This window comes from Mustela nigripes, chromosome 18 (assembly GCF_022355385.1).
Source record: "Mustela nigripes isolate SB6536 chromosome 18, MUSNIG.SB6536, whole genome shotgun sequence".
NCBI classification, from domain to species: Eukaryota; Metazoa; Chordata; class Mammalia; order Carnivora; family Mustelidae; genus Mustela; species Mustela nigripes.
In genome coordinates, this window is record NC_081574.1 from 14,390,146 (window position 1) to 14,414,099 (window position 23,954).

Below are 23,954 nucleotides of genomic sequence, written 5' to 3' on the forward strand. Positions count from 1 at the left end.
TGAAGCCTCCTGGAGCCTCTCCCGGGGCTGTGCAGACAGCGGGAACCTGAGGACAGAGCGGACTCCACTCCCAGGGACCACGTGAAGATTGAGATAAACAGGCACCTGGCGCTTACTATCAAGTTAACACTTTCCACTACCCAAGCATAAAGAAATGAGGCTAATAAAACTGCTCTCAAGTACAGGGACCTGTCTTCCAGGTCTGTCACCCAACCCCACACACTGACATCCAGCAGGGGGGGAAGGACTGTGCTGTCCCTCTTGACAACGCGACTGTCCCATGTTACCGTAATTCTCCGCCTTCTCATGGCACCTGCCTCTCTCACTGCCTCCTCCGGGGGCTCCTATTCCAGGGCTCTCCCCACCCCCCAGACATGCTCCAGATTTCATTCTGCTACTTCTTTTTCCTTGATGGCTCCAAAGGAACCATGTACAGAACATCTAAAGGAATTGTCGCAAGACCACCCCCCCCGTGCCCAATCTGTATGGGTTCCTTCTGTTGTAAAGTTATTTATTTTTTTTTTAACTCATTCTGCTTGTAGGTTTCTGATAAAAGTCATGAGGCAGTCAGACTTGCATATATTTAAAAACCTAAATTATCTTACTCTCAGCTGAAGGCCTCTGTTTCACATGATCTGCCGTTTAATTAGTGGCAAGTGATACTTCTATCACTTTCCACTTGAGAAAACTATGACTCAGAGACTAAATTAATTTTCTAAGATCACACTACTTCTAGCCTAAGGAGATACAAGAACTGAGCTAGGTCTTCAGTCATGCGACATGAGCCCATTCCAGGAGCTTTCTGCCTTAATGAACCCCGCGTGCATCCCAACAGAAATTCAGACAGAACCATTTTCCACATCGCTGTCCCCACCTCACCCCGACCTTGTGTCCTGCGCTACTTCTCTGATGGAACCCTACGCTCTACCACTGGAGAGTGCGTTGGACTATTTTGAACAAGGTTTTATTCCTCCCATCCTGCTTCAAAAAATGCCCTGTTGCTTCCAAAGTCTCCAGTGCAAACCATCTCGCGGGTTCTAGCCCTCCGGAAGGACAGTAGTGAACTGTCCCATGAGGGGCAACAGCCAGCATCTCTCCGAAAGTTCTTCACTCAGGGTGCAAAACAAGGATCTTCACTGATCTCAGGCCTCAACTAGACATGTTTTTTTGTTTGTTTGTTTGTTTGTTTTTTAAGCAAGGAACTCAAAATTACAAAAAGGGCACACAGTTCTCTGTGGAACATGCACACAGAGTTCTCTGTTCCGTGTCTCCCGGTCCTGTGTGGTGCCTGCTCCCGCTCTGTCCCCTGCTGTGCCATACCACGGCCTGGCCTGACCGGCCCTCAGCCAGACCCCTTTCTGTTCCCTTTCTGGCTTTAGACATAGGCTCTCCTGTGAATCAACTAGTTTTGGTTTCTAATCCATCCCAGAGAAAACCAAACAGAGACCATGCGTAAGTTCAGACCCCTCTGTGGTGCATTAACTCTGCCAAATCTTTATGCCCAAGAACCTTCCTTCTCCGTGTAGAATCTAAACTTTGGCCTGCAGTTTAAGGGGTTTGGGACAAAAGCAAACTGGCATGAGAGAGAGAGAGCGTCCAAGGGCAGGAGCCGCTGTCTTTAGACCTCTAAAGTCTCAAAAGCTGAGCTTGCTGGAGGGGGTTGGGGTGGGCCCGAGTCAGAGGACAGCAAGGCCACTCAGCCTCCTCTCCAAGTCCAGTCACTCTCATCCCTGTGCCACAGCCCCTTGTCTAGATGTCCCTTGCCTAGAGGCAAGATACAGCAGCCGTCTGAGCTTTTCTGTCTACAACCCAGTTCCCTGCTGCCAGAGATGCCCTAATTCATCTGTGCAAAGCCAGGCTCTCTGCAGCCCAATTGAAGGAGATCTCTAGAGCTCTCTACTAACTAAAATTTCAGGCTGCCCGCTGGCCTTCATAAAAGTAGCCTGGGGGTGGGGCGCCTGCGTGGCTCAGTCGGTTGAGCATCTGACTCTTGATCTCAAGTGTTGATCTCAGTGTCGTGAGTTCAAGCTCAGTATGGAGCCTACTTAAAAAAAGTAAAAAGTGTGGGCGCCTGGGTGGCTCAGTGGGTTAAAGCCTCTGCTTTCTGCTCAGGTCATGATCCCAGGGTCCTGGGATTGAGCTCCGCATTAGGTTCTCTGCTCAGCGGGGAGCCTGCTTCGCCCTCTCTTTCTGCCTGCCTCTCTGCCTACTTGTGATCTCTGTCTGTCAAATGAATAAATAAATGAAAAATCTTTAAAAAAAAAAAAAAAAGTAAAAAGTGGCCTGGAGGGGTGGGGTGGGGGGTTTGTACACTCCTCACCATGGGGCCACGAGTAAGATAGGTTGACGCCTCCTGCCCAGTCCTACGACATCTTCCTTCCCTTTCTTCCCTGGAACTAGACTGTCTTCATCTTCTTCCTACTCTCATTATAACCTTCCAAACCTCCCTTTAACTTCTCTCCTTTACCTTTTTATCTTGTCCTTGAGGCTCGTGTTCTTCTCATACAGCTTCTCTTCTTCTTTTTCTACTGTCAAGGCCCCCGGGGTCATTCCTGAGTACCTGACCGCACACCCGCCGCCCCACACCTACCCGAACTCTGGGCCCGTGAGATCCCACTGTCATTCACACTCAACACGTTCCAAGTTAAACTCAGGTCCTCCTCCACAAAACATGCTCCAGCCCCACCTGTCCCTTCTATAAGGCTTGAAACTTTGATCTGCTGCTGTCTACACCCTCCGCATCCTCTCCGACATCTCCCTGTCTGCATTCCGAGGGCCCCCAACTTCATCTACACTTGCACTGCGCTCTCCGCCCCTCCGTTCCGTCCTACCGCCATGAGAAAGACCTCCTCCCCTTAAACATCAACTCCACTGTGCACGGCTCTTACCCAAGGAACTCAACCAAGCCTCGTTTCACATCATCCCGCGAGTTTACTCAGCCACCGAGCCTCCGGGCTGAGCTCTGAGTCGTACCCCCAAGAGCCACCAAGAGCGGAAGGAGGCAGCAGCCCCAAGCAGGCAGGCAGGCGGGCCCTCTCTCCTGCTCCATCCGGGGCAGCTCTGTGTCTGCCTGTGTTTCAAGCGGGCTGCCAGTCTCTGTTTTCATTTGATTAAGGTCTGGAAACTGAATACCTCTTCCAACCAATGATGGGATCGCTCCAGTACCAGCCCTGAGAGGTGGTCTCTGGATAGTGATGGGGAGCATGTTGCTTTTAATCCAGCTCAAGGTCACCGTTAGAGCCAATAGCTTGATTAGAAAGTTCTGCTAAAAACCAGGACCTGCTTTTCTGTAACTTTGACCCAGAGGTCTAGGTTCAGAACTAATACAGACCGGCCTGCTCTCTCCCAGGTGACCTGAGACACCCTCCTAGAATACAGTTCCCATCACAGCACCAATGCTTTGATCTGGAAGCACGTTATAGGTACAAAGCATACATGTTTCACTGTCAAACAATCCTAGGAGCCAGGAACTATTCATTTCTAACCCTCCCCACCCACGGTCTTTTGTTTCCCACTGTTGCCTCACACTGAATCCTGCTCTAATTAAGCCAGTTTCCTGACTCATCCCGGGAAGACCAAACAGCAACTCTGACTTCCCGGCCTTTATGTCATGCTCCTGGTGCTGACCGCCATGGCGCTGACTGCCATGTTACTCCATCCATGCCCCAAAGCCTGGCTCAGGTATCACCACTTCCAAAAGGCCAAGAGGCACCAGGTGTGGTGAAAGAGTGTGGGATTTGGAGCTGGACTGACCTGGATTTAAATCCCAGCAGTGCTACCTTGGAGAAAATTACTCAACCTCCCTGTACCTCCAATTCCTCATATACAAACAGGAGATGACCAGCCCATCCCAGGAAGAGCAAGATGACATATTAATTAGAGCTCAGAACTTGGTAGAGGCTCAAAAATGTCAGCTACCACTCCTCTGTTTATCCCCTTCTCTTTTTACTGATGTTGGCCTCTGTGACCTTTTTTTTGAAACACACAGTATGGGACTGTCCGCTCTCCTGGGTCTTAAGTCTTATTTCCTTAGATGGGCAGTTACCTCCACATAGGCAAGGCCCGGTTCAAGTAAAACACAGCACACTGAGTTCAGAGCACATATATTCACAACAGAGAACACTGAGGAATATCGAGGCAGAGTTTCTGCCCCTACTACATGGCCAGTGGGCCTCGGTTTCCCAGTCTCGGGGGAAGCGATTTGCTGAGGGAACTTACAGCATGGAGATAAACTGCCTGAGTGACCTCAGAAAAATTCTGACACTTAGCCCACAGGTTCTAAACCTCATTTGCTAGTTAAAACTTCAACTTGAACTGAATGAAGATTGGGAAGAGTTTGTCGCAATAGGAAAATTTCCCACCTTGTTCCTACATCGAAGACCAACATTCTCAGTGGAAGAAGCCTATCTAGTCTCCCCTGTCACACACTGGCATGGGACCTATTAACTCAGAGCCTGGGCACTGTGACAACAAAAAGTAATGTATTAATAGCTCGGGAAGGATAAAATCCTTCAACTGTACAATTCCGGATAAGTTGGAGAGATCCCCTAGGAAACGTTCTACCGAAACATTTTGTGAATGCAAAGGCATTCACTGTCGGGAGCCACAGAGCTTGGGAAGGCTACTGGCCTTATCTACGTTCAGAGGCCACACTGTGGGACAGATACAAGCAGATTTAAAGTCCGAAGTGAGGCTGTCCTTCTTTCTGATGAACCGCCTGCCTTCTGCTGAAGGGACAATGTCTCTCTGAGGGACAAGTCTCAGGGACTAACCACATTGTTGTCACCGGAGGATTTCACAGGATACACTTTGCTGGGGGCTCTCACTTGCTTCCCTGGGCCACCATGGCCAAGCCTCACCTGGGGCTGTCCCTTCCACCCCTTGCTCAACTGTGCGGCCATAGGGAAGACACCGCCACATCCCGTGCTTATGAGAACAGCCCGTGTCATCAACTAGAAGAGGCGCATCTTCCCGGATGTCCCCAGCCCTGAAACAGAATGTGCCTTGTCATCAAGTGTGGGCCATGGTCTCACCGCAAGCAGTTTTTCTTGCTCCGACAGACCTAAACGGATGGTGTTCTCTCACTGTGGGATCTGATATTCGATGGGGCATGGAAGGCATGTTTGAGCAAGGTTTGCTGCTGGCGAACGTCAGCTACTCCCTTCTGTCTATGAACTGAGATGGGGAAATTAAATCTGTGCTGCAATGTAACACCCCACTCTGGCCTCACGCGTTATCTCTACTTATGCATCTACTTAGTGATCGAATATGTACTGATTATCTGTTCTGTACCAGGCACTGAGCTAGATGCTATGAAAATAGTAGTGAATACGACACAGTCATACTCAAGATTGCAGCAAAGTCTTCCAAGTCACCTATTTGTGGGGAAGTCATACTTTTCTGACTAAATAATACTCATTAAAGTGTAGGCCTCCGAAAAGAATCCCAACTCTGGGAAACTTGATACAAATAATAACTAGTGGGTTTTTTTTTTTCAATTGCAAGGAAAAATTAATTTTTAAAAAGATTTTATTTATTTATTTGACAGAGAGATAGAAAACACAAGTAGGCAGAGCGGCAGGCAGAGGGAGAGAGAAAAGCAGGCTCTCCACTAAGCAGGGAGCCTGAAGCGGGGCTTGATGCCAGGACCCTGGCATTATGACCGGAGCCAAAGGCAGAGGCTTAACCCATTGAGCCACCCAGGTGCCCAGAAAAATAAATTTTTTTAAAAAGTGATGTTAGGGCACCTGTGTGGCTTAGTCGTTGGGCATCTGCCTTTGGCTCAGAGTCCTGGGCTCAAGGCCCGAGTTGGGCTCCCTGCTGAGTGGGAAGGCTGCTTCTCTCTCTCCCACTCCCCCTGTTTGTGTTCCCTCTCTTGCTGTGTCTTTGTCAAATAATTAAATATTTTAAAAAATTAATAAATAAATAAAAAGTGATGTTAAAGGAGACCTACAGATTAAGAGAAAACTTAAGAGGGCCACCTGGAGGGGCTCAGTCAGTTAAGCATCTGCCTTCAGCTCAGGTTGTGATCCCAGGGTCCTGGGATCAAGTTCCACATCGAGGTCCCTGCTCAGTGGGGAGTCTGCTTCTCCCCCTGCCTCTGCCTCCCTTTCTCTGTCTCTCATGAATAAATAAAATCTTTAAAAAAAAAATAAATAAATAAAATAAAACGTAAGAGACACAATGTGTGAAACCTTACATGGATTTTCATTCCAGTAAACAGGCTGTATAAATATGACATCATTTATGAGACAACTGGAAATCTGAACACTGACTATTTTTTATAATATTTGACGAGACTGAGGAATTACTGTTAATTCTTCAGCTGCAATAATGCTGCTGTGTTATTTTTAAGGAGTATCCATATTCTGAAGGGAATTGAACCAGTAATTGGGGAAAAAATCATATAATATGGGATCTGCTTCAGAATAGTGCGCTGAACCATACGAAATGGTTTGAGTCAAAAATGGCTGAATATCGGCCACTCTCATGGGCTGGAGGGAAATGGATGGTGGCACCCACTCCTGAAACAAAAAAGTCTCGAGCTATTAATGTGCAAATTGGGGTGATGGCCACCGGGCAAATTCTCCTCAGCTGTCTCCTTCTTGTGCATATAAAATTTTTCCACAATAAAAATGTTAAAACAAAATTGGGCCTCAGTACTGTGCTGTATTTAAAATAAGTCACAAACTAAAAATATTTAGGATGAAAGTGGACATGTCAGTTCTGAAATATTCTGCTCAAGTATTTGTTTTCCACTCCGACGGGAAGATGAGCATTTCCGAAACTTTAACAGTCTATCTCAGCTGCCCCTCAAATTCTATCTACCGTCACAAGTCTCCCTTTATTTCAGAAGTAAATACTGTTGTGTTTTGTCTACTGGGACTAACTGGCTTGTTTTTAAACACAGTGCTGTCTGGATAGCTGGGGTTATTCCTCCAACAGCGATTCTGGCTTAGGAATGAGAATAGTTGGCACTGGGTGCCGGGGTGGCTCAGTGGGTTAAGCCTCCGCCTTTGGCTCAGGTCATGATCTCAGGGTCCTGGGATTGAGTCCTACATCGGGCTCTCTGCTCAGTGGGGAGCCTGCTTCCCCCCCTCTCTCTGCCTGCCTGCCTCTCTGCCTACTTGTGATCTCTCTCTGTGTGTCAAATAAACAAATAAAATCTTTTTTAAAAAAGTAAAAAAAAAAGAATAGTTGGCATCACCTTTAAGTTCAGTTCTAAAGGACCATGCCACTTTGGCCATGTGTGCCACCACCCTTGGACCCATGTAACTCAACTCCCTCGAACCTCAGTTTCTCCATCTGTAAACCGAGTGCCTTGAGCCCTAAGACAATCTGACGGGTCTGTAGGGCTGGGAGTGTAGTGTCTGCTCTCCGGTCAGCCACTGAAGCTCATCCTCAATTTAGCACAGGTATCTGGCTATTCTCTGTTTAACAAGGCCATGCCACGTAGGCACAAAGACCCTCACACTGCAGGGGGTTCCAGACCACAGAGCCTACTGAAAGGCTTGCACGCGTGCACACACATGTGCGCCCACACACACACATACACACACATCTGTATGGAAAGACTTGGGGAGTCGCAAGAGTTAGTTCTGAGGTGGGGCAGAGAGAGACTAGAGAGAACCACACGGACAGGGTGTTGTTCGAACAGAACTCTGTGTCCCCAGCCTTAGGGCCTGTCATGGAATATATGCAGAACATGGAGATGATACATTTTAACATAAGTATATAATACTAAATAGACTTTAAGGTCTATTTATGAGCCTGAAAACATGATATCATCAGATTGTAGCTAGTTGCTGGAGCTCAGCTAGAACTAGGGGACCAGCTGGCAACAGTCGTGGAGACCAGATGGAGGCTGGAGTCCAGCTCAGTGTGAATTTGCGACTTCATTCATAAACTGCTCCATGACACTGGATTAAGCAGGGGATGCAGGTACCAGAGTCTGTGCTGGGGAAAAGCCGAAGAGGAGACATGAAAAGCACATACAACACAGGACCAAAGAAGAAAGATGAAATACTTCACAGTGATCACGTTGCTTGTTTTTATGAGACAGAACAGGAATCATTAATATGGTCAAACTTTAGCTTTCTCTCTGAACAATAAAGATTACCTTGATGTGCTTAACTCTGTCTTCTTTTTCTGTCTTTGGTTTCTTTCCTGTGGCAACAAAAAACAGTCTGGGGTTAATTCATGAGGAACATACCGAAAACAGTTTCCCCTCGATTCTTTCTGGAACTTTCAATGAACCTGTACGTGCTTTCACCCACACACAGCCAAGTTTCTCTGACTGCCTTCAGCAACCTGACGGTCACTTCCCCCAGCCAGGCAAGGGGAGGACTATTACCCACAATGTGAACAACTGCTCTCCCCTCGGAGTGACCACAGATGTGGAAATAAAGAAACCACAGAGATACTACAATATATATGACGTAACCGTTGTTTTAGTTAGTAAATATCTACCTTTCTTTGAAGGTCGCTCAGATAAGGGCAACATCCGGTATACTCTGAATGCATTGTTTCCCTTCTTTATACTTTTATCCTTGACTTCTTCAATGTCAGGCAAGGAGTTCATGGCACATCGAAAATTCGCCTTCCATGTTTTGGGATCAGGTTTATCTACTCCGGGCTGATGCTTTCCTAACAAAAGAGCCAAAAGAATGAAGGTTAAGAAAAAGAGCAGGGAAAAATAGAGCGTAGAAGTTTCTGGAAACATATAGGCTTGCTGACCAGATAGTGCACACATCCCTTTTTAATTCCAGGCTCCTACAGTAACCAGCCATGCTGCTTTGTCCGGGACCGAGACCGAATTCCTGGGATGTGAGAATTTTTGTTTTAAAACCTAGACAGTTCTGGGCAAACTGGGACAAACTGGTCACCCCAGCTCTCACCTAACAGCTTGAGAAAAAAACTAATCATGGTAGAATGGAGAGGCAATGTAAGTAACAGAGAAAGCTGGCAGGCTGGGGAAGTCTTCAAGCCCAGGCAACTAGAGTGTCCCTTTTTCTTCAAACTCTCAAATATTAGTAAAAAGTCTAATTCCTGTAAATAGCGTTCCCTCCTTAAATTCTGTTATAAATAAATATATTCTTGACTACATTTTGGAGAGAGAAATTCAAAGCAAGTTTACCACTCCAGAACAAATAAGTTTATGGGGAACATGATCAGAACCCCACATTCACAGGAAATTTAAGGACTAAGTGTCACTTCTGAGCAAAGCATCCCTTCGGAGTGAGGAAGTTCATGCCCCCCGTGTCCTGGCTGTGCCTGGGGACACACCACAGGTTTTTCAGAGCTGTCTTCACAAGGCCATAAGCCTTATGTGTATAGTAAAAAAGAAAATATTTTCAATGGTTAACACTGTATTGTGTAATTGAAATTTGCTAAGAGAGTAGAACATCAGCGTTCTCACCAAAACCAAAAATAATAAAAGGTAAATATGAGAGGTGATAGATGTGTTAATTAATTTGATGGGGAGAATCTTGTCGTAGTGTAGACGTCAAATCATCACATGGTATACTTTAACTATCTTACAATTTTATTTGTCCATTATATCTCCAAAAAGCAAAAGAAAAAAGAAAAGACACTGGGATGCCTGGGTGGCTCAGTCAGTTAAGCGTCTGCCTACAGCTCAGGTCATGATCCTGGGGTCCTGGGATGGAGTCCTGCGCCAGGCTCCCTGCTTATCGTGGAGTCTGCTTCTCCTTCTCCTGCCCCTCTCACCACCCATTTGTTCTCACACTCTCTCTAATAAATAAAATCTTTAAAAGAAAGAAAAAAAAAAGGCATGAAATCAACAATAAACAACAGTCTGCTTCTGTGCCCCCATGCGGGGGCTTTAATACCTGTGTGGATCGCCCAGTTTCTAAAGAGGGGCGCATCTTTTTCGACATCCCATCCATGTCTAGCCGCGTGCATCCAAGGGATCTGGAAAATCTTCTTTTCCTAAAAAAAAAAAAAAAAAAAAAGTAAAAAATGAAAAAAAAAAAAAAAAAAAACCCACAGCCATGGGGTTCAGGCCACCTTTGCAGAAGGTTCTTACATCCTAGCCAGTAAGATGCTCTCCTACGTGACACTGGGTTTGCGGGGCGCCTCCAGTAAAATCCAGTAGGAACCAAACCCACCTCCCCCACTGGGCTCTAGATCTCAACAGCCCATTCGGAAGAGATTCAGAGTCCTGTGGAGTCTGGCAGAATAGGAATGCATTCCAAGGTCAGAGGAGTTGATTTTGGGATATGCCAATGTGTCCTGTTATCTGTGCCATTTTTTCTTAAAGGACCACAGGGAACTGGCCACTGACTGAAACCTCTAATGCTTATTGTTATCGTTGTTACCAGTTGCCTTAGGTAAATCAGGTAAATTAAAACTTGGGCAACTTTCCAAAATTACACCCATTTGTGCTCCTAAAGGGAAATCAGGGTTATCCGAGGTCACTGCCACAGAGATCAAACACCTCAATCTACTGTGCAGCCAACAGAAAAAGACTGGGTCTACTGCCCTGCATGAAACAGCAAGAAATGCAAATAAAGATGTATTAAATGTGTGGAGATATTACTTTTTTAGAAAAGTCTCTTGGTACAATTTCTACAACAGACCATTTTCCATCTCTTTTACTGCTCAAGAGGTAACTCAAAATAGCTTACATCAGCCCTGGCCTTTAAACACAGGATTAGAAACCAGTGCTTTGGAAACAAAGTCACACTCATGTGCAACTTCTTCAACCAGCTCTCTCCCACCAGTCCCAGCAGTTAGTGATTTCCCACAGCACTTTACATGTGACTTCCCATGTGTTCATGTGGTCTCGGTTTCATTTTTTGCAAGAATCTACAGAGTCCATGGACGTCATTATCTCTGCCCTACAGGTGAGGAAACTGAGGAACAGAATTAGATTCTACAGCCAAGGAAATGATGGTAGCAAGCATCCGAATTCAAAACCAGGCCACGTGATCCCATCCATGTTCAATCACTATATCACACCATACATTGTCTCCCAGTGGTCAGACTGAGGTTTCTCATCTTATGACACATCCGTTGTCTTGACTTCTGTGGAAACCAAGCCCAGGAAAACGGTCCATTTTTAAGCCCTAAAGGTAGTTCAGGTAGTTTCTAGGTATGGGGATCTGGGGGAGGAAAGAAAATGTCAGTAGGGATTTTCCACCACTTTGGTCTCTCACACAACAAAAGATAGAAACCATCCCAACCGATCCCAAAGGGACTTGATGCCTCTAAGAAGCCTGAACTAAAAATATTTCAGAATATTTGAGAGTTCCCCAAAAACTGTTTAAAACTCAGTTAATAAAGAACTGAAAGCAAGAGACTTTTCATAAACCCCTCCTCATTCAGTCTGCCTCACCCACCGAGATAGCGTGGTTTCAGGTTAGCCATTTCCAAAGAGCAGTGATCAGCCAAGAGCTGAGGGAAATTTTATTTTTTAACGCAGATGAAAATCAGAGCACAAAATCATTTAAGGCAGTTTTTGATATTCACGTGAAAATGAAAAAAATAAATTTATTTCAGTGAAAGAAACTTCTCCAGAAAGAGCGACCAGATCTAAAAGTTTACACTTAAACAGGCAGACCCTTTATGGAACCTGCTGTTGCACATTTTTGTAGGTCAGGGGAGTTCAGAGGGGACACGATCTGAAGTCTAGCTCATGAAACACAAAGTTGATGCTGGTAAGTAGGTTTTTTTAAGCATTTGCACATGTGCTGTTACATGCACACATGCATGCTCTCACACACACACCTACCAAAACAAGTCTCACAGCAACTGTGCCCAAATCACAAACCCACAAACAGAGCAGCCAAACCTAGCAATTATCTACCATGCATCCACAGATTATCTTTCCTGGGCAAAAGGTCTGAGGGGACCTTTCTCGAAAGAGGATAACTAAATGGCCAATAAGCACATGAAGACACCCAACATTGTGAAGCATCAGGCGAGTGCCAATTGAAACAACAACGAGATACCATTTCCTACCCCCAGGGTGGCTAGATTAAATTATTTAAATAATTAAATAATAAGTTGGCGGTAATGATGTGGAGAAACTGGAGGCTCCCTACATTGTTGGTGGGAATGTCGCCCAGCATAGACACTGTGGAAACCAATTTGGCTATTCTTCAAAAAGTTATACACAGAATGCCCACATGACCCAGTAATTTCACTCAAAGACTTATAAATAGGCATTGAAACAAGTATTTATACATGAATGTTCAAAACAGCACTATTCACACTAGCCAAATGTCCACCAACTGATGAATGGATAAAGGAAATATTGTACATGCATAAAATGGAATATTATTCAGTCACAAAAAGGAATGAAGTATTAACAGGTGCCACAAAACGAATGAATCTTGAACGTCACATTCAGTAAAAGAAGCTTTCTACAAAAGGCCACATCGTGAACAGTTCCACTTAAATCCAAAGGGGCAGAAAGCAGATTAGTGAATGCCTTTGTACAAGGAAAGGATGTGAAATGCTTTGCAATGGAAAGTGACTGCTTAATGGCCAAGTGTTTCCTTTTGGGGTGATAACAATACTGGGATTATAGTGACGATGACTGTAGACAACATTGTGAGCAGAAAAATCCACCAAACTGCACATTCAAAAATAGATAAGTGGCAAATTAAACAGAAACCACATGTAACTTTTGGGGGGGGGGTGTATAATAGAATTTATTTTTCTTCCTTATCTTTTTTTTAAATTTTATTTTATTTCTTTTCAGTGTTCCAAGATTCATTGTTTATGCACCACATCCAGTGCTCCATGCAATATGTGCCCTCCTTAATACATGTAAGTTTTAACTAGTTTTTCATATTGCAAAAAAATAAACTGCTACTAAACATATCACATCTCTCTCTCTCTCTCTCTATTTTTTTTTTTTTAAGATGGTGCTGAAAGACAAAGAAGATAAAACTGGAAGAGATTCTGAGCAGCAAACATTCTGGTCTTCAATCAGTGTGTCCTATAGGATGGTGACGGCGTTTGCTCTGTGTCTGTGTGGACCCCGGGCCATCAGTCTGTGCTACCAGAAGCCCTGCGTGCCCCATTCACAGAGGCTGTTCACACCATGTTTGGAGGGACAGCATGTTCTAGACTCAACCCATGTTTATAGAGAGAGAACTGTGCCTACCTGAGGGAAGGAGAGAGAAGCAGTGCTTGAGTTGACAAGAACATTTACGATTGTCTTGAGGAATGCAGAACATACCTTGGCCCTAAGTGGCAACTAGCTCTCTTCATTTCCTCTGCCTCTTCTCTCCCCCAGTGTTTAGAAGATGTTCCAATTTACTCTGCTATTTTTGCTGGGGCTCCTCACCTTATTCTGAGATGACCTAACATTTAGACAAGTGTGAGCCTGCTTTCAGAGTGAACAGAAGGATAAGGTCTGAAACTACCTGGTGACGCCATAGGCCTGAGGAGTGGCCTCGGCCACCGGGGTCCAGTCCGATCTCCCATATGCAATGAGCACGTCAATAACCAGAGGGGAAATTGATCAGAGCTCTAAGAGAAACAATGAACCTGGTTGTGGCTGCCTCCTTCATTCCTCAAGAAAAGCCCCAGAGAAATCACAAGCAAGCATTTGGACCAACCCAGAAAGGACCTGGTCTCTTCGACAAATCAAAGACAAGAAGTGGGGGGGGGGGGGAGGAGAGGCTACTTTTCATAATCAAGGACAATCAGGAGATACTTCAAGTCTGAACAGCCCTCTCTGGATTCTGACTGAACAGATCAATTGTAAAAAACACACTCTGGGGAACACAAAGGCATGCTGAATATGGGTGTGCGGTGATGATATTAAAAGTTATGATTAATGAGGAGTAATCTATGGTTAGTCAATTGATAATGGTATTGTGAATATACAGAAAATGGCCTTAAGTCTTACAGACAGACATATGCTGTCACAGAGTTGTTTCCAAATGCCCCCGCACACATGAATACTCTAAATGTCAATAATCTTTAAATCTGGATGTGAATTTCGAAACCACATGAGAATATGCTATACTATTCTTTCTAGTCATTAGACAATTCAAACCTGCCATGTATGTTTATAAATACTCATAATAAAAGTAACGGGGCCAAGCCAAGGCCTTCTGCATGAGCTTGTGCTAATGCATCTTCGCTGAACTTCCTCACTTCTCCCTCAGAGGACACGTGCCATCACTGTCCTCTGCAGCATGCAGATGGAGAACAATTTAAGGCATTTATTAACCACCTATTTGTCTCTTACTAAGAATGTCCCAGATACAATGGACTCTCCACTTGACAGAAACATGCCAACTGCCAACCCAATGTTCTTAAGTCCAATTATCTTCACAGAACAAAGACATGGTATCCAATGTTGCTCCTCTTCAAGTACACATTGTTCTCCCATTTACTCATGGAACAGTGCTCACCCAAAACTTCCTCAGGTGGCCTAGCACCGAGCCAGCAAGCAGCAACATTCAAGACAGGCCTGGACCACCCACTGCGGCCATCCAGCATTGAGTAGTTCACCCCAACACCAACACATTCCAAACAAGGCAGCTGAGGCTTAAGTGAGTAACAAAACCAGTCTTCAGTGGGAGAAGAGATTTTACAAAGACCTCAAACCACTCAACACACCATCGGGGATTCTTAGGCAGAACGCTTCTGAGTAAGAAGGAAATAATAGGGGACGCCTGGGTGGCAGTCAGTTAAGCGTCTGCTTTCAGCTCAGGTCATGATCCTGGGGTCCTGGGATGGAGCCCCACATCGGGCTCCCTGCTCAGCAGGGAGTCTGCTTCTCCTTCTCCCTCTACCCCCTGGCCACTCTCTCTCATATAAATAAATAAAATCTTGAAAAAGAAGAAGAAGGAAATAACAGTAAGGTTTCCAGTGAAATCTTTACATGGGCAGAAGAATACCAAAGCCAAAGTGAACAGAAACCTATAAAAAGATGGCTTGAGGAGGTGTAGGTATGGAGAGAAAATGTCCACAGTGACCAGGACAGCCCTGCCTGCGCGTGCAGACACAGCCACAGGCACATTCCGCCCAGGCCCGTGCACGGCCTGCCTGACCGGTCCCCCGGTGCTCCAGCCCCCCGGCCTCACGAGACGCATCATCCGCTGAAGCCATGGTCCGCTCATGTTGAGGCCAGACCAGGTAGGTCAGGGGTCTCCTTTCCCCACCGCTAGAAGAGACCTCACAAGCCAGGGGCCAGGAGGGCCACCTACGAGGGCCCAAGTGTTCCCACGCCCTTTCCAGTCGTTATCAGAAAAACAGGGACAGAGAGGACGGAAGAAAAGGTGTCTGAATGGAGAGTCCCGGTTAGGAAGCAACCATAAGAGGGTCCATTCGTTTCCCAGAGCTCTCCTAACAGCTGCCACAAAGCAGGCAGCTTACACCACAGGAATCCATCCTACCACAGGCATGGAGGCTAGAAATTTAGAAACAAGATGTCAGCAGGGCCGCATTCCCTTCAGAGGCTATAAAGAAATCCAAAATCAAGATGTCGGCAGGGCCACATTCCCCTCAGAGGCTGCAAAGACAATCTTTGCTAGATGCTTCCGGCTTCCGGTGGTCCCAGGCATTCCTTGGCTCATGGCTGCGTCTCCGTAATCTCAACATCTGTCTTCACGCGGCCTTCTGCTCTTCTGTCTTACATGGACACTCGTCACTGGACTGGCCCAGCTAGATACTACGGGGTAATCCTGAGATCATTCATCTTTTCCAAAGACCCTTTTTCCAAGTCAGCTCACATCCAGTTTCCGGGGCCTAGGGTGTGGATATATCGTTTGTGGAGGGGGGAGGGAGGAGGGGAGGCACAATTCAATCTACTAGAAGGACAGTTAACTGCACCGTATCAAGTGCCTTCTCGTGCAGGGGACGCGATGACACGGTAAGTCTGCCCCTGCATCAGGGCAGCCAAAATTGGTGGATGTACTTTTTAAAAAGGAAAAAAAAAATTACTTCTCTTCAGAAACCAGGAACTTCTGTTTCAATGCCACATTCTAAATCAATATAGGTGATGCCATTTTGTTCTTTAAACATAATCCTACTTGGGGCGCCTGGGTGGCTCAGTGGGTTAAAGCCTCTGCCTTCAGCTCAGGTCATGATCTCAGGGTCCTGGGATCGAGCCCTACATCAGGCTCTCTGGAGCCTGCTTCCCTCTTTCTCTCTGCCTACTTGTGATCTCTGCTGTCAAACAAATAAATAAAATCTTTAAAAATATATATATAATCCTACTTAATGTCTCTGTGTCTTGGCTTCCTTGTCTATAAAATGGGAAACATCACAGCATCTCCCCCATTGTGGGGATTGTGTGAGTCAACGCACGTGTCTCACTTAGAGGAGCACCTGGCACTTCATAGGCATTAATTTTTATGATTATTATCATTATCAAGTACCCTATGTTTCTTCAGTTCTCCTTGACGACAGTCTTCCCTCCCCTTCCTGTATCACCACCTGTGGCCTGCTAACCAAGCAGGCCAAGACCGGACCTGACTTCTTGTTTGTGTCTTTGGAGCAGGCTAATTACAAAACTCCTCCAGGATACAAATCTGAAACGCCATGGATATAGCTTGCCTAGAAAAAGAAACTATTTGCCGAGAGACCATAAGATAAGGGGCCAGTTCCCATGGAGAGACCATATGGTTTACTTATTTCCATTCACTTGTTACCCCCACCTTGTTTCAGAAAAGGACCCACTGAAACCGATGCACTCAAATACAATACCATTCCAGTTAAAACAAGTGAAAAAAAAAATAAGTGTGTGAGGGAAAAAGAGATAAGGCTCAAGAGATATCTGAAAAGATAAGACAAAGCCAGGAGAGATAGGAGTAAGCACAATGTTATAGGACCCTCCACACTTGTTAGAAGTGGGCCACAATCAGGCTCGAGGCTCTCAAGCACGCCATACGAGGAGAAAGCCTGACCAGCTGAATTATTCATCGGGTCCTTGAGATGAAAATGAGGAGGAGGCAGAAGAGGAAAAAGAAATTTACTCAGAAGAGCTGTGATATTCCTGGTAGTGGGAGAGAAGCTTCTCCCTTGGGCCCTTTTCAAGAAGGTGTGATATATTAGTGGCTTTTCTGGTGATAACTATATATTTTCAGGTGTTCTTCATTTTGACAACCACTCTCTCCCTGTTTCACTCCTCTAACAGGTAGGATCAATTCGATTGAGAGTCTGAGGTTGGTAAAGTAAGGGAGGATCTATGTACGTGTGTGTGGTGTGTGTGTATACATGGAGGGTTGTAAATGACAGCCTGCTTTCTTAGGACCACATCACGTGTTTCGTGATAAAAAAGGAGACCTTTTTTTTTAAGATGAAAAAACCAGAAAGTTCTCTTTACCCAGATAATACTGAGAAGAGAGCCAAGAAGTTTCCTTCCCAACACAGAACCCCAGAGTTTCCATGTTCTCCAATCCTAGAAGCCAGGGGAAGCAAGAGAGGCATTTAGAGAAGGAAGGGGGTCAGAATCATTAAAGAATAACACAGATCATTTTAGGTTGGTTGGTTTTGTAATTAACAAGCATAAGATTTTGAACACAAATAACACAATTTTACTTTTTGGCCGTCTCCAGGCTCATCTTTTAGTAAGTACCTCTCTCTCTCTCTCTCTCTCTCTCACACACACACACACACACACACACACACACACACGGCCACCAGCACACGTACCTTGTTAAGCCACTTCAGCCCAGGTATCGTATTCGAATTGATCTGTTCCTCCAGCCACGGGCGCATTCGCATCCTTTCCACTGGCATGGTACCCTTTGCAGAAGAGAAACACAGCATTAGGTAATTCTGGTAATGACCGTCAGGTCTGACAAGTTCTACACCCCTGCCTGACCCTCTTCCACTGTCCCATTCCCCAAAACCGCACAGCTGACAGGCACAGGGGATCGGAGGGCCAGGCCGGGTGTGAGGGGTCTCTGCCCGCTGGGGCACACTCAGTCCCAAGGAGCCGTCTCAGTGGGGTGATGGTTCGGGCTAAGCATGCTCTCAGCTGAGAACGTCCCATGGGTGTAGGTGGCCTGGACTGGCAAAAAGCCTGGACACCCGAGTGACCTGGCCTAAAGAGAGATAGCCCTATCCCAACCCGGTCGTGTTGACAACAGACCTCTTCGGTGTATCAGGCGGGTATTGGGGAGACCAGCAGTTTACAAGTAACTTTTGGGTGTTACCTTTCCAAGAGCCCAGGGTGGACCCAGCAAAACAGTTGTGGGAAACAGTGCTTAGAACCAACTCATGGCTCTCAGGCATCAAGGTGACACAAATGTTCTGAACCGCAAATGTTCATACTTGAATGTCGAAAAGCATCCATTCACTTGGTATGCTATCTACTTTCAGAGCCCAGCGGCATCTTTGGCCTGGCTTCAGCTCGGGGCTCAGGTTCATGTCCTCTCTTGCTCCCTCCCTCAAGGGTCTCCCATCATGGCCACGTCCTTCTGACCCAAGATCCTCCTCCCTTTCCTTTAACTGACCTTCCCTCTGGAAATGGCTGCCTGGCCTAAACACGGTTCTGGTCCCAGCCCGCACACTGCCTCTCTTCCCTCCTGCAGAAACATTTCTAGATAGTCTTTCCCTTGGCCACTCAAATACATCCAGAGTTCAGTCACTGACGAAGGGCTATCTAGCACTCATCTTCATCCTATTTGCATGTAATTTAAATGGGATGTGGGATTCAAAAGCAAAGATGAGGTCCATTCAAGCCTTCCCTCTACAAAACTTCACGGGCAATGGGACATCATCTTCTTTTCAACCCTTAGCTGTGTCTTCCTTCTTTTATTCATTTCTTCCTCCAAAAATGAACTCCGAAAATTCTATTGGGATGAACTTGGGTTGCAAAGATCAAAGTCTCGGTCACTCTCTCTTCTAGCTTGCGGGAAACTTCTCTCCCCTCCATGCCTCCCCCAGCTCATGCCAGCGTGCGAGCATCACTATGTAAACCATCTATGACCACAGCCTTGGCCTCGAGAGCCTGATGACATTCTAGAACTCGACCCTAGAACCCGCACATCTCTCCCAGTTCAGATCTGCGGCTGGTGCCCCCTCAGATTCCTTGCTCACACGATGCTCTCTGCTCCTCCTTCCCAGGCCCTCCCGCTCCTCCCCCATCCTCCAAGACCCAGTTTCTGCCCTCCTTCTCCAGAGGCCTTCCCAGACCACTCCCACCTGAAGAAATCCTCCTCTTGGACTTCCCCAAAAGTCACTGACAGTTCTGATGGTCTGCCAAGCTGGGCTGCCATTGCTGGTTCGCCCTGTCCACTCATGTGGAGGGTTCAGGCCACCATTCTTTGAGATAAGTAACAAGAAGCTCAGGGACCCCAGGGGGCTCCCACGGCACCACTCCTCTGAGTGGTTCCCAAGTCATTCTAGTCCTTTGTGCATTCAACCCACCTTTTCAAGGTCATTTGTTGAGAACAATATTCCAGGAACAGGAAAAGGCAAGACATCCTCTAGCATCTAAAAACTCCTAGTCTAATAGGGGACAGGAAGGAAGAGATGACCATACCACATGAAGAGTCCTGCGTACGGAACGATACTAGAAAGCAGCTGGCTACAGGAAGGGTGCCAGAGACAGGGCCCGGAAAGCCATGCCTCGGGATTGTGTTCATCATCCCAAGACTGGAGGGGAAACTGGGGATTGAGGAAAATGAATGATACAATCAATTTTGTGGACAGTGGATGCCAAAATCCAGACCAGTACACCACAGCAATACACTATATTTATCGGGCACACAAATATTGACTTGGCAGGTCTAGGTGAGCCCTGTGATTCTCTATTTCTAATAAGCTCCAAAGTCCTTGGACCAGACTCTGAGGAGCAAGGCTCTAGATTGACTTCTATTTTTAATTGCGAGCCACCTGCTCTTCTGTGCTCTTCCTGAAAAGTCTGGTCATTCTGGCAGGCAGACCCCCTCCATTACGCTGAAAGTATCACATTCTGTATCACCTGTCAGTCCATCCCTTATTTACATGCTGTGCCTTTCTAACAAGGACACAGCTCAGCCAAACCTCGGGCTCTCACTTACCTAGCCAAAATACCATGGAAATCACACACGTAAAAAATGTTCTAAATCTTGAGTCAGGACTGTCATTAATCATAAGCAGATTTTTAGGAAAAGCAAAGATAGCAAGTACCACCTAATCAGAGTAGGATCAACTCTGCTACGAAGGGCTTTTCTTATTTCGGGTTCTACGTTTCATCTTGTTTTAAACACCTAGGACTTCCCCCAATGTTACACACCGAAAAAAAAAAATAATTCTTTTACATGAAGCTACTTCCTCTAATTATACTTGATCTTACAGCCTGGTCCTATGTCCCACACACTAAACAGGTAATGAATGACCAGTGGTCTCGCCATATGACACAGAAGAAAACAGGTTCCATCTGACATAGGTCTCCTACGACTATCACAAGTTGAATGCACGTTCTGACTTCTGCAGAAGAAAGCAAAGGTGGAATTCTATATTGAGCCTAGCGCCAGAAACTCATAGTTTGATACAAAAAATAAATGAAATTTCCAAAGATTAAACAGCTAGGAGGACAGTCACAGAGAGTCAGAGGCTAGATACTGAGAAAAGAGGCTTCCTTGGCATGCATTTTCTAGCTTCTGTCAATGAAATTCACGGTGACAGATGGGTCTTTCTTCTGGAAGGCAAGTTTCCCATAGGCACCCGGTTCCATGGGCCACAGGAAACTTGAACAGAGTTGAGAAAGGTGTGGAACAGGTTAAAAAGACAAAGATGTGCTATTTTTGGCAAGAGAATCATATTCCACCAGAAATCGAAGACACTCGTGTCCCAGTCCTGACCTTGTCATTACTGACATGTTTCCTTGGGCTAGTCACCCACCCTCTGGTCCGCACTCCAATGATGTAGGAAAATGAGAGGTTTCAAAAAGATAATTTCTCAAGTGATCTACGAATCTAGGAATCCTTTTGTGACATGAAGGCTCATAATCTGATTTACCTTTTGTGTAAGCTTCTACGCTTATACCAGTGGGTTGGTTTTTAAGAATGAAATGCTTGGCGGGCACCTGGGTGGCTCAGTTGGTTAGGCCTCTGCCTTCGGCTCAGGTCATGATCTCAGGGTCCTGGGATCGAGCCCCGTGTTGGGCTCTCTGCTTGGCAGGGAGCCTGCTTCCCCCTATCTCTCTGGCTACTTGTGATCTCTCTCTGTCAAATAAATAACTAAAATCTTTAAGAAAAAAAAAAAAAAAGAGTGAAATGCTTGGGGCACCTGGGTGGCTCAGTCATTTAAGGGTCTGACTCTTGATTTCAGCTCAGGTCATGATCTCAGGGTCCTGGGATCAAGCCCTACACCCAGCTCCTCACTCAGCAGGAAGTCTGCTTAAGGATTCTCTCTCCCTCTCCTGTCCCCATCCTGATCGCATGTGCTCTCTATTGTTCTCAAATAAATAAATAAATCTTTTTTTTTTTTAAGTGAAATGCTGAAATTATGGCTCTTCAAGCCTAAAATATGAAGCATCTACCCTCGAGCCCGACAAAGGCACTTTCTAAAATCACCTATCATTACTCCTTTGAGATGTGGGACTGGGATCATCTTTTAAACCCATGGCATTAGCCTCTACATCAGTTCAGTACACGGTGGGTATTTAGAATATTACTGGCACCGGTGTTGCTGCATGAATGCAAGCTACTCCCCAAGACTCCTAGGAAATGAACAGCGCCCTGTGAGGTTGACAATGGTAGGGTCACCCTCAGAGTCAGTAACGGCAGTCATGAATTTTAACCTAAATAACTGAATCTTGGATCTTGGAATAGTAACAGCAATGGCTACTATTTACTGAGCACATACTATATGCCAACCCATTAAAACCAGAGTTTTTCTGAGTTTCCTGTGTAATTCTTACAACCCTAGAAGGTAGGGACTTTAGTGTTCCATATTACATATGACCGGATAGGTAAAGGAAGTACTGAAAGGCAATCTCCTAGTCAGTAGGAGAGCCAAGACTCTCATTCTGATCTCCCTGAAACGCTCAAGCTTCAGAAACCCTAACACCTGCTTTTTTTCTTACTCTAGAAAGCACTCAGTTATGTTGGTCTTTTAACTCTTCTACTTAACTGAGCCTTTCCCAAATCCTGTCTGTTTTGCATACCACTGACATATTAAATTTCCTAAAATACCACTTAAATCATGTTAATGTTCTGTTCCAGTGACTTCTAAACATCCCTGCTGGATTTAAGATAATAAAATCCTTGGCTGGGGGAGGCAGTGTGCTTTTGGTAATGACACAATAGGTAATTCAGACCTAACTCTCAAGGCGAATAACAAGAAAACCTACACAAAACATGTTTTTCAAAATCTGTTTAGAAGAATCAGAGAACTAACAAGGCAGTAAAGAATTAGGAGAGGAGGATCTGGGAAAAGAAAGAAACCCAGGAAGGTAAACCTGACATTTGGCACGTTCTTCTCCCAGCCTTGGGGCATCTGCTGATTCCTTAATAGGAGACTACAGGGCATGTAGAAACTGAGCAAAGCTTCTGACACGTTTGTTCATTCGGGGGACCAAGGGGGACAATGAAGATCAGGACCTAAGTAGGAAAGGGAGTGCAGGCAACCAAACACACACACACACACACACAAGCTTCATTTGGGATAAAACTAACTGGAAATAGACTAACCACAAAGACAGAAGCCTAGCTTTGAATCACTTCAATCCCTGATCAAATTAAAATGATCTGGAACTCCCAGAAGTAAACGTAATCATATCTTGAGGAAGACAACATTATCCTAGGATTTATATTATCTCTGGAGTTTTTCATCCACACAATCAATATAGTTGAGAATACAAGGATAAAAGACAACAAAATTTAAAAAATCAATGAAATATGGACAATAAAAACATACCCACAGGGATTCAGACACAGGTCTTAAACAGATTTAAGGGATACACAGATACCAAAAGTTTTCAGACACAGTTTTTGAGACAAGTATGCCTAACGTGTTCAATAGCCTTTAAAACAAGTATGCCTACATAAGACAAGATGGACAACGTTGGCCAAGAACTAGAAACGAAAAAAGAAATTCTAGGACTAAAAGGCAAATAATTAAAATTAAGAACTCACCGGATGGTTTTACTAATAGATTAGACACCATGATAAAATAAAACAAGAAGAAGAAGACAGGTCAGAAGGAAATAAACAGAATGAAGCACTTAGAGACCACAGGGTGAAAATGTTATCTTCCAACCACAGATTTAATAATTTACTACAAACCCCAAACAGACAAATACAAATAACACCACACTACAGTATGCATGCTGGAAAACAAAACCGTAGCAAAAAATCTTAAAGACAGCCAGGGGAAAAAAACAGGCATCACCTTCGAAGATCATACAACAAAACCTCAAGACCCAGAAGCTTTAGGGCAGTTACTCCACAGAAACCATGGGAGACAGAAGACAATGGAAAGGTGTCTGTAATGTACTGGGAGAAGAAGCTGCTATTTTAAAAATCTGAGCTACAGCAAAAACAGCAGCCCCACAGCTCATCAGTTTCCAGTTATAGGGGCACAGGAGGTGGTTCAAAATTAGGGAAGACAGGCGAGAGTATGGGTGCTATGCCACAAAGATGAGGGCTTCAGCGTGAGTCTGACCACAGCAGCGCTCCATCCCGTTTCTTCAGCACCTGCGACATTGATCTGCTCTTATTAGTAACCTGCCAGGGCTCTTGTCACCACACAGCCATGTGCCCACCCCTCCTACAAGCCTACAGAAATGCAGCCCTTCTAACAGAAGCTAGCTCCAATCTCTTTTCATCTATGAAACCTCTCACCGCTCTAACCAGTGAACCCTTTACTCCTATGGCGGCCGAGTCATCCAAGGTATCACAAATATTTATTAGTAAACACACGTTTATTGCAAGGAACTCTGCTAAGTGCTAGGGAGGATTCAGAGATGTGTAAGACACGATCACTAGCCTCAAGGAATTAGTAAGTTAACTGGGGGTATGAGACAT

The 23,954-nt window shown here is 45.4% G+C and overlaps 1 protein-coding gene across 5 annotated transcripts in view; it reads right to left on the bottom strand.

The window, feature by feature from the left end:
* The window catches only part of IRF2 (interferon regulatory factor 2), an 81,788-nt gene that overhangs the window by 22,517 nt on the left and 35,317 nt on the right, over window positions 1–23,954 (bottom strand). For all 5 annotated transcript variants that reach the window (XM_059384410.1, XM_059384414.1, XM_059384412.1 and 2 more), the window contains 4 exons: window positions 17,647–17,739; window positions 9,852–9,951; window positions 8,470–8,646; window positions 8,120–8,166 (listed from right to left, as the gene is read on the bottom strand). In XM_059384410.1, coding sequence (XP_059240393.1) covers window positions 8,120–8,166; window positions 8,470–8,646; window positions 9,852–9,951; window positions 17,647–17,733 — 411 coding nt within the window. In that variant the 5' untranslated portion in view covers window positions 17,734–17,739. The remainder of the gene's footprint in view (window positions 1–8,119; window positions 8,167–8,469; window positions 8,647–9,851; window positions 9,952–17,646; window positions 17,740–23,954) is intronic.